The sequence below is a fragment of the Panthera pardus genome, unplaced genomic scaffold (genome assembly GCF_024362965.1).
Source record: "Panthera pardus isolate Hobbes unplaced genomic scaffold, ASM2436296v1 HiC_scaffold_8, whole genome shotgun sequence".
NCBI lineage: Eukaryota > Metazoa > Chordata > Mammalia > Carnivora > Felidae > Panthera > Panthera pardus.
In genome coordinates this window covers 100,565,148-100,576,497 of record NW_026527013.1, presented here as the reverse complement: position 1 = coordinate 100,576,497, position 11,350 = coordinate 100,565,148, and the positions used below count along the sequence as shown (strand labels likewise).

At 34.9% G+C, this 11,350-nt stretch overlaps 1 protein-coding gene across 5 annotated transcripts in view; it reads right to left on the bottom strand.

The window, feature by feature from the left end:
- C1GALT1 (core 1 synthase, glycoprotein-N-acetylgalactosamine 3-beta-galactosyltransferase 1) overlaps positions 1-11,350 on the bottom strand; it is a 41,542-nt gene that overhangs the window by 6,497 nt on the left and 23,695 nt on the right. For 3 of the 5 annotated variants that reach the window (XM_019443405.2, XM_019443406.2, XM_053897710.1), the window contains exons 2-3: positions 9,085-9,321; positions 5,006-5,673 (exon numbers count right to left, since the gene is read on the bottom strand). In XM_019443405.2, coding sequence (XP_019298950.1) covers positions 5,006-5,673; positions 9,085-9,321 — 905 coding nt within the window. The remainder of the gene's footprint in view (positions 1-5,005; positions 5,674-9,084; positions 9,322-11,350) is intronic. The other 2 variants (XM_019443407.2, XM_019443408.2) reach the window with 1 other exon arrangement.

Here is an 11,350-nt window from a genome sequence, read left to right as displayed (position 1 = left end):
AATATATTTTAACTAAATAAATCCATATTATTCTTTTTTCAATATGCAATCAATATTTTAAAATTATTAAATCATTCTTTTATTTGTGCTAAGTCCTTGAAATCAGGTAGGAATTTTATTATACTGACAGCACATCTCAATTTGGACTAGCCATATTTCAAATACTCAACGGTCATACCTGGCTAGTGACTACTATACTGGCCAGTGCATATTAAACTAAAGGACTAAATTAATAGCAATTAATTTTAAATTGCTGATGCTTTCTGACAGCAATTTTATGTGACCCTGAAATACTGCAATAATATTTTTGATAATATTTACTGCATTAATTATGTTTTACTCTATTGCATTACTGTTTTGTTGCTAGATGGCCAGGATACTGTTATTAAGATTTATAAGCAATAAGGTGATAAAAGAAAACAGCTATAACTATTAGAAACAAAATAGTTCTTTGCATATAATTATGGTTCCTACCAAAATTCAAGAGAATCAAGTAAAAAATCATCAGAAATAGAAAATCCAGAACAAAGCCAGACTTTAAAGATGCTTTCAAGAAATAACAGCTTTCATATATACCATTCAAAAAGTTTTTAAGAAGAGCCCAGGTAGAGTAGTAACAAAAACATTAAAAACAAAGGGAGAGGACTCCTGGGCAGCTCAGTTGGTTAAGTGTCCAACTGTTGATACTGGCTCAGGTCATGATCTCATGGTTCATGAATTCAAGCCCTTAGTTGGGCTCTGTGCTGACAGTGCGGAGCTTGCTTGGAGTTCTCTCTCTCTCTTTCTCTCTCTCTGCCCCTCTCCCCTGCTCACTCTCTAAAGAAATAAACATTTAAAATTAAAAACATAGGGAGATACTTAAGAAGAAATAAAATCTGGAGAAAATATAAAGCTTTACTAAAGGACCGAAAATAAAATTTTAAATCCCAGGCAAAGACATCCATTGTCCCTAAATGAATAAATTAATGCATAAGGATAAAGGCACGGTATTACCAAAACAATCTGAGAGATATATAAAGCACAGGAATATACAATCTTAGATTAATAACTTCAAAATCTGTAAAGTTACAAGGTTCAAAACAATATGGTACTTAGGCAAAAGCAAATAGGACAGTGGAACAGAACCGAAATACCAGACACCAATTCTACTGTAAGTAACACTACAGTATACAATACAGGAGATATTTTAAATCAGCAATGAAAATAAGACAGTTAAAATATGGTACTGGAAAAGGGGCACCTGGGTGGGCCAGTCGGTTAAGCATCCGACTTTGGCTCAGGTCATGATCTAGCAGTCTGTGAGTTTGAGCCCCGCATCCGGTTCTGTGCTGATAGCTCAGAGCCTAGAGCCTGGTTCAGATTCTGTGTCTCCCTCTCTCTCTCTCTTCCCCTCCCCCGCTCACACTTTCTCTCTCTTTCAAAAATAAATAAACATTAAAAAATGTTTTTTTAAAAATGGTATGGGAACAATCAGTTAACAACTTGGAAAAATCAGGAGCTCTCTACCTTAACCATGTATCAGGAAGTTTCAGATGATACACTTAATGCAAATAGAACTGAAGAATAGAATAAATTGTTATTTGATCATTTCTGACCTACAAAAAAGGCAATTTCACACACAGGGATGTGTGTGTGTGTGTGTGTGTGTGTGTGTGTGTGTGTGTGTCTGTTTACACATTTTTTAAATCCACTATATTTAGACTGATTACATATTCTCTGGTGAAGGCGATTTCTAGGAAACAGACTTTAGTCCGAGGAACTTACTTCTAGGGAAGTGAGAAGGTGGTGGGAGAAGGGAATTGCGTGAAGAACACGTTCTAAACAACCAACTTAAGAACGTAACTCTTTGATCAACTGTAATATCTCACACACTGACTAAAATAAAAATTTTCCACAATGTGTTTCTAGTGATTACTACAAAGAAAAAGTATATGTATGAGATTTAGGATAACTTTGAAAATCGTAATTCACTTAGGGAGAAGAAAATTTGTTAAACGATGGATGAGTAATAACAGAAGTTTGATTTCACATTGTGTGTATATAACTTCCTGGGAGAGAAGAGGCAGGACTAGGAAGTTGGGTCAATTTTGGTACTTCCAAGTCTTTTACGTAACTGAATAAATTTTTATAGAAAACATAAATTTTGCATCCATTTTAAAAACAACTACAATTTAAATAAATGATGTATCATAGAAATATTTATTTTGTTCATATAAAGTATATTGTTAGGTACACCCTATTTGTAGGTGGGAATTGTGGGTAGTACTCTTAAAGGGAAAGAAGGATATTTTACTGGTTACAACATATAACAATTAGGACGTCCCTTTACTGTTACTGTATGTGTAACCAATATGAGATACTCAGTAAAATCTTATATGCATTTAGGTGTTTTGGTTATATGCATTTGTAATGTTTTTAAGTTTGGATAGGAAGGAGGACAGAATTAAGAAGGGAAGAGATCAAGTAATCTTGGAATGGTCAGATTATGCTAAGAAAAGTTTACATCAAAAAAGCACCCAAGCACTCGCTAGAACAAAATAAAAATAGACTATCAAAAAGCAGACCGGGAATACATCTGTTTTATAGTCTAGGAAATTGCTGCATCTAAAATAGCAATAAAATGCTAGCATAAGGTTTCAAGCAGCCTCAATACATAGAAATGAACTTTTTAAAAAATAATTTATTTTTTTAAGTTTATTTTGAGAGAGAGAGAAAGAGAACAAGTGGGGGAGGGGCAGACAGAGAGGGGGACAGACGATCTTAAGTGGGCTCTGTACTGACAGCAGAGAATCCAATGTCGGGCTTGAGCCCACAAACTGTGAGATCACGATCTAAGCCGAAGTCAGGAGCTTAACTGACTGAGCCACCCAGGCACCCCAGAATCAAACTTTAAACTGTTTGTTTATTAAAGTGGAATTTCATCCCAACAACAGAGTGTTTATTTTAACATTCCTCAGCTCTTCCCTTTGGGGCACATATCCCATTAATCATGGAGGGGAGCTCATGATGGAAATTACAAGTTTTAGAATCAGAGTGGTTTGCAGTATTGCCTAGACTATCAGGAAAGACAGATTACTTGACTTTCTGGAGTCTCAGTTTTGTCACCTATTAAATGCAGAATTACTGTAAGGAATAGCTATTGTTACTGTAAGGAATAGCTATTGTTACTGTAAGGAATAGCTATTAAGTACCAAGAACAGACTGGTGGTTGACATCGGAAGCAATAGTGATTTGCTTCTAAGTTTTCAAAGCTGATTACCCAAAGACTGGATCAGTTGTTCTAGGTCAAGGTTTCTTAACCTCTGTTAGTGACATTTTAGACCAGATAATTCTTTATTGTGGGGAGCTGTCCTATGCATTGTGAGATGTTTAGCATCTAGTGGGTTTACAACCTTGTGGGTTTCTACCCACTAGATGCCAGTGCAGCCTCCCAACTAACAACAAAAAATGTCTCCAGACTTTGCCAAATGTCCTCTGGGAGGCAAAAAAGCCCACAGTTGAGAACCACTGTCCTAGATAATGATTTGAAAAAACTGGCTTATGAAGCTGAGAATGCTAGCATGAAGTGTATTATTTGTATCTTAGGGCCAGAAAAAAGAGGCCAGAGAGTACTAATGACTTACCTACATGCATTATTAATCAATAACAGATATGAACCGAAAAAATGGCTAGGTTTGTGATTCCTGGTCTCCTTCAGTCATTCACTGCTGCAATGTTCCTAACAGTGAAAACGTGGAAACAAATTTCTAAATGTTTACCAGCAGGCGAATGGGTTAATTACCACATACTCATACCTTAGATTACATAGCAGCCTAAATTAATGAAGCACATACAGGTATTAATGTTGATAAATTTTAATGTTGTATGAAAAGAGCAAATGTTCAAGGATTTTTATGGAATAATTCCATTTGTTTAAAAACCTACAAAACAATACTATATATTATTTATGGATACATAAATATGTAGGAAAAAAGATACAACCATGCATGGTAATGACAAACATTAAATTCATGATAGTGGTTAACACTGAGGAAGGAGATAAGAAAACTGGACTAGGGAGGGTACACAGGCCTAAACTGTATCTATATCCTTTTTTGTTCTAAAAAAGGAAGCAAATGTGGCAAAAGATTAATATTTGGTAAAGCTAGTTAGTGGGTACAAAATATTAATTCTTCTCAAATATTTAGCTGTACATCTGAGATATCTAATAAAATAATGTATTTTAAATAAAATTCTCTAAGATGCCAAATGAGAGCTAAGGCTTATTAAGTGCTTACTGTGTGACAGGCATACACTGTAATTACAATTGAGTGAGACAGGTAGATCAGGTCCATTTTCCAAATGAGGCAACTCACGCTCAGAACTTGGGAAAATTCTGTCCATCCAAAGTCATTCAACTATTAAGTGGGAGAAGATTTCAACCTAGGTCTTTCTGAACCTCAAAAGTCTTTTCATGCACCATTCCTGAAACCTTGAAGGCTCTTTACCCAGATCTTCACACAGCCTGCTCTCTAACCTCCCTCAGATTTCTTTTCGAAAATCACCCCTTAGAGACACCTTTCATAATCACCCAAACTAGCGTACCCCATGACACTCTGGGTCACTCTCTATCCCCTTACCTGGCTTTACTTTACTTCAGGGCACTTATCACTACCTAATATCATATTTTATCTTTACTAGTCTGCCTGTTTATTGTATGTCTCTGCATCCAGAATGTAAGATTCATAATACACTGTTATAAGGTTCACGAGAACTGGAACTTGACCATATTTACCACTATATTTTTAGTGCCTGACATATAATAGCACCAATATTTATTGAATTACTATTGCTGACATTCATATTCTCAGCTATTTTATTATACGTCGCCACTCTATATAAAAAGAGTAAAGGAGATTCTTAGTTATTGGTACCAAAGAAACACATTATTTGCTAGGTTTTTTTTTTTTTAAGTAAATAAAAGTCAGTCTAAGTATTTATACAGTAATAAAATTTCTAAACTTACCTCTACAGGAGGATAATAGTTGTAATTCCAGTACCAAAAGGTTCTAGGTAGATACCCCTTGATTAAGTGGTGTTCTGGTACAAAGGGATGAAAAGTTTCTTTTCCAGTGGTATCTCTGGAATCTCCCGCTTCTACATTTATAATTTCCATGCATCTCCCCAGTGCTAAGTCTTCAATGGAGGAACTATGTGTACATTTGTCTGTTTTAAATGCATCAACAAATCTTTTCAAGGCTTCTTTGCTCAGTACATATCCTGCTCCTCCACTCATGTAGCCCTGCTTTACATAGGGCTTAAATCTTCTGCCAAAGTAAATGGGTTCTTCAGGGTTGTATTTTGAGAGAAGCCATCTCAAATTATCTAGTATAACATATGTATCATCATCTGCTTTCATAAACCAATCAGCATCTTCTAAATAATGATCATGAACATACTGAAAAGCTTTGATTGTTTTCCAGTATAGTTGATCTCTGCCTTCTCTGGTTTTTAGTCCCACAGCAGGGAAGTCTTTATTTTCTTCTGAACTCATAAACAACACTTTATTACAACGCTGGGCCCATGTAGCTTTGACGTGTTTGGCCTTTTTCTCTAGATTTTGAGGGCCTGTCATAACCCAGCAAAGAATTTTAACCTTCTGATAGAGGTTTTCAGCGATGTCTGTGTTCTCATCTATTAAACAAAAAATTTTTAGAGTTATATCTACATAGGTGTAAAAATGCAAATAAATTATATTGAAGAAAACGTTTTCTTACGCAATTTCAAAGGCCCCCTTCTATTTACCTTTCTAGCATTAGTAATTTAGCTGAAAGAAAGCAAAACTCAACCTAATATGAATTGACATTCTGATTTATTGGTATCATGTCAGTCTTGTCCAGGAGATTCATTGGCGTTAATAAGAACTGCCACCATGACTTAGATTCTTACTATTTGAACTGTGGTTTATTGACCAAACAGCATTAGCATCATCTGGGAATTAGAAATGCAGAATCTCAGGCCCCACCCCAGATCTACTGAATCTGAATCTGCATTTTAATCTCCAAGTTCTCTCAGAGATTTGTATACATATAAAGTACAGTCTTAGTCTCTGTTTTTCACTTCATTCTACAAAGAAAGCTTCTATTGGTTCACAACAGAACACTGAAGGAATTTCTCACTGCTCTGAATAAGCTTCTAAAAGACAGGAAAGACATGCTACTGAAGTAGCAGTTCATTTTGGAGTCCACAAGAGTTCACTGTTAGGAATTTATACAAGTACCCTGACGTGACTTTAAAAAAGGCTTTCATGACCATCTCGGTTTGAAGAAACAGGGTTAATAGAGAGTTGAGATTACTTCTCATAGTACCATATTTCATTCCAAAATGCAAATCCATCAATCAGAAACAGAATAGAGTATCAGTAGTATTTCCAAGACTATCTAGAGCAATGTTTTTCAAAGTATTCCTTTGTAAAGAAATAGGGAGCTTATGCCAGAATATAAAGCAACACATTACTTCTTTCATCAAGGAAGTCCTGCTGTACCCCACAAAAAGTCCACCTAACTAAAAAGCGAGCTTAACTGAGTTACATCCTGATACAAACTCCTTATCTGGATGCAGACTGGTAACAGATAATTCACACTGTCAGGCCAGGACCACATTCTGAGTATTAATGGTTTAAAGTAAGACTCTAATTTTAAGATTCTATACCAGTGCTTGGTGAAGGATCAATTTTTATTTCAATAGTTAAAGACCTATACTTTTGTAAACATGCTAAAAAATGAATTAGTAGAAAAATAAAACTAAAAAAGATATTGCAAAGTGTAAGTACTAATTCTTACAGTTTAGACAAAAATTACTCTGTTGAATTACCATGAAAGCTTCCAACTATTTAATCCCAATTTCAATACTTATGTGGTTGTGGACCAGCATGGACCTGCAAAACCATAGTTTTTTGTGGTAATAATACAGGCAGAATCCTGAGGAAGCATGTCCTTAAAGGTAAGACCAACTAGTGAGTTACAAAAGCTCAGTCCTGTGAAAAATTAACAACTGGAGGCATAAATTTCTACTTAACTGAGAGGGAATACAACAATGGGCAAGATTGGGCATGCATTGAAAATATTCTCTTGTCCCTCTGAATATCGATAATTCACAATTCAAAAACAAACAAAATCACCCTATTTTCAGAGAGCATTCATATTTCATTGGGACTTGAGGGTCCCAAACTCCTGGCTATAGATAAACAAAATACTGGATGAACAGGGAAACTCGTAGATGCAGGACTTTCTAATGTTTCACTTTGAGCAAGACAACCTTCTCCTCACTGCTGGGATTTGGTAGAAATATTCTTTCTCATTTTTTAGTTATTCATTTATTAATTACTTTGTTGTAGGCATGTGCTCGCACAGGAGATGAAAAGATGAGTAAGACATACGGCCTACTACAGAAAATTCACAATCTTGCAGGAGACCTTGGCACGCAAGCCAGTATGTGACACACACTAACAGCGATGCTATAGTAGAGCTCTGTACAGAGCTCTGTTCAATGTGCTGAGGAATAAGACAGCTGTGGCTGATAAATCCTATAGAATAGTGGAATGGGAACTTGGCCAGAACAGAGAAGAAGGGGAGATAAAGCAAAATCAGGAAACAGATGATGCAGAAAATAGGTCTTTAAATGAGTAGAAGCTCACCATAAGAGGAGACAAGAGGTAGAGTGAAGTTTGGTTGATGTAGGTACCTGGGTACAACTGAAGGTCTGTACTAGGGGAAATGAATGGAGAGAAGAAATCTGAAAAATGGTAAAGAAGTAGAATGTTAGAACTTACGGAAAATGGGATTGATTGGTAAGTGAAAGAAGACATCTACCATGACTTCATAGTTTCTAGCTTAGACAGATGTGGACCATTGAGCAGGACAAGTAGGTACCTAATATATGTGCCTGCAGTGACCTGATACAGCCTACTAGTAGAAAAAGCATGGCTCCAACTGATCCTTTGACAATCTGGAGCAATGCTCATTGCTCTATGATGGTGTTTAACTGCTCTATGATAAGAACACAGAGCACCTACTCAGAGCTGAATCAGTTGTATAAACATTTACACAATATGACATCATTTGTAATAGTATACATGTGCTTGCTAGTTCATAATAACTCAACCAGGATGTGGTATTTCATCCCTCAGCTTCTGCCTGAGAGGCAGGAAAGAAATATCTTATTGCCAAAAAGATACAAGAAACAATTCTTAACTGGGGGACCCTCTGCATCCCAGGATTCCAATTGTTTTCAAGCTGCTGTATTCTTTTTTGTCAAATAAATCACACTTGCAGAGATCTTTGAATTATGTTAATGTCTTTTCACAGTGTTAGGAACTGGGCTAAGACAAAGACAGTAAAGAATAGATGGGAACTAAAATTATAGGAATTGATGATATCACACAAGAAAAGAAACAGCCAAAGGACAGAAACATGGGGAAAACCAACACTTAAAGGGGCACCAGAGGACACAATTGAGAACATCCTGTTAGAAGCAGGTGACCAGGAGAAAATGAAGTCATTATAACACATCCTTAGTTCTTTCCTCCTCTTAAGTTTTTATGCCTCTTAAAAGGTGAAAAGATTAGTTATTTTAGCTACTGATAAAAATATAAATTGAAAAAATATATATAAATTGAGATTTATATATATCTCTTTAATTTCTATAAGACAAGACTAAGTAAAAACTAAGACTAAAATCAGAAAATAGCAAAAATGAAAGACACAGATATAAACCATGATAACAAAATTAGGCTAAATGAATATTTTCAAAAACAAATCTAATCTGAAAGTTCTGCCTTTCCCCAAATTACAGTTTCTGAACTATCTCTACTTAAAAATGAATTCAAAATTAATACCGTACTCCCTAAATAAATCTGGGTTTTAGCAACTTCCTTCTGCTGAGGCAAACCAAGAATTGTCATTAAATATCAGGAATTAAGCTCACTTTTATCAAAAGATATTGTATGTAACAAAATTCAAATAAATTGCCTTTTCCAAGTCTCACAACACTTACACAGAATGAAAACTACTGTTTGTGTTTACTCCTTAATAAAGCAAACCATACCTTTATGTTGGCTAGAATCTGCATTGAAGTTCATCTGTCCTTCTAGATGATTCTGTCCATTATCATCTGAATGCCTAGCATGAGGATCATTATGAAGAATATTAGGCTGGGTATCACCCTGTTCTCCCAGTAAAATACTAAATAACTGAGAACATAAAACAAATCCAATTGCAGATCCACAAAGGAAGGTTAAAAAATTCAGCCAAGATTTAGAGGCCATTTCCCGAAAGTTTATTTCTGTAAGAAAAAAATTAGCAAGATGTTATAAATTATAAAGCATACATACTATGAGGAAAAAACTTGATTAACTTTTAGCCATATGGGAAAGTTAATTTCTTCCATATAGGAGAACATTTTTAAGAATATTTAACTTTTATCTATTTGCTGCTAAAACACACATTATGGACAATTCAATAAAATGAGTAGTAACTTAGAGAATCATTGTTAGAGTGGAACATGGGTAAATAGGTCAGTATTTGCACATAGAATTTCCTGTTCCTCCCAACTAGAATCCTTTGTGAACCCAAGCCTGCTTGCCACACTCTTCTTCTTTTTTGCTGTCGAAATAGTTAAATTTATCTTTTTTTTCTCTTTTGGTAGTTCATATTACGTGGTATACATTATAGATATTATATAAAAATATATATAATATGACACAACATAATATCTCACAAATATTACTATCATTGAAACAAATGGTAAAATTTGTATAAAAATTGTGGGGAGGACACAGAGATTGTGTTCTAAAATCCTATTGTTGTCCAGAAGTAGTAGAAGTATTAATGTTAGATTTTAAAAGACTACGGATGTGTAAAGTAATTACTAGTATAATCATTAAAAAAAAAAGAATACATAACTAAAACAGAAAAAATGAAATATAAAATAATAATCAAATACAAGACAAGGAAAAAAGAGAAGTGGATAAAGAACAGATGAAATAAACAGAAAAAAATAGTATTATGACTGATTTTAATGTAAATATATCACCAATGACATTAATGTAAAAAGACTGAAAACTCTAATTAAAAGATAAAGATAGCCAGCCAGACTAGAGAAAGAAAATAAACCAATCTATATGCTGCTTATAAGAGACACACATTATATTCAGAAAGAGCAAAAGGATGGAAAAAGATGTATCATTCAAACACTTACAAAAAGAAAGTATGCTAATATCAAAATAAAAGTAGTAGCTACATAGTTATCTTTGAGATATTCACCAAGCTCTACATTTTTGATTTACACATTTTTCTATATTGGGGCGCCTGGGTGGCTCAGTCGGTTAGGCGTCCGACTTCGGCTCTGGTCATGATCTAGCAGTTTGTGAGTTCGAGCCCCACATCGGGCTCTGTGCTGACAGTTTAGGGCCTGGAGCCTGCTTGGGATTCTGTGTCTCCCTCTCTCTCTGCCCCTCCCCTACTCATGCTCTGTCTCTGTCTCAAAAATAAATAAAAAACATTATAAAAAAAAAATTTACACATTTTTCTATATTAACATTTACTTTAGTAAAAAATTTATATAAAAAATAGCTCAAATAACCTTTTACTTTATTCCTTTTAATACATATTTAATATACATATATTTAACACAAAAGTATTTATACTCAAATCTATAAGTAAAATTGTCAAGCCATGGAGCTATACCATGCTTTCTTATGTCTCGTATTACAGGTCCTCTCTAGAATAATAATTCAAATTTGAGAAGGATGATTCCAAGGGGTAAGCAGAAGATAAAGGAAAGACAGTGTGAGCAAAGTTGTTCACTAATCCTTGAGATGTAAATTACCCATATGAAACTGGCAGGCACTTGTTTGTTTATTTTATTGTATTTATTTTTAATTTTATTTTAATTTACATCCAAATTAGTGAGCATATAGAGCAACAATGATTTCAAGAGTAGATTCCTTAATGCCCTTTACCCATTTAGCCCATCCCCCTCCCACAACCCCTCCACCAACCCTCTGTTTGTTCTCCATATTTAAGTGTCTCTTGTGTTTTGTCTCTCTCCCTGTTTTATATTATTTGTGCTTCCCTTCCCTTATGTTCATCTGGCAGGCACTTGTTTACTTACTTCCTTTGTTCTACCTTAACTGCATTCTTAAATTCAGAAAGGTAGGCCTTCCTGGATGAAGAGTATATATGTCCCACTCAACTTCCCTACCCAATTTCCCATAGGAAAAGCAGAAATAAGTTTATCCAATCTTGTTGCTATTTTTCCTGAGAGGGAGTCTCAAATTCTTTCTTGCTATTGTCCTCTTTTCCCCATTTAG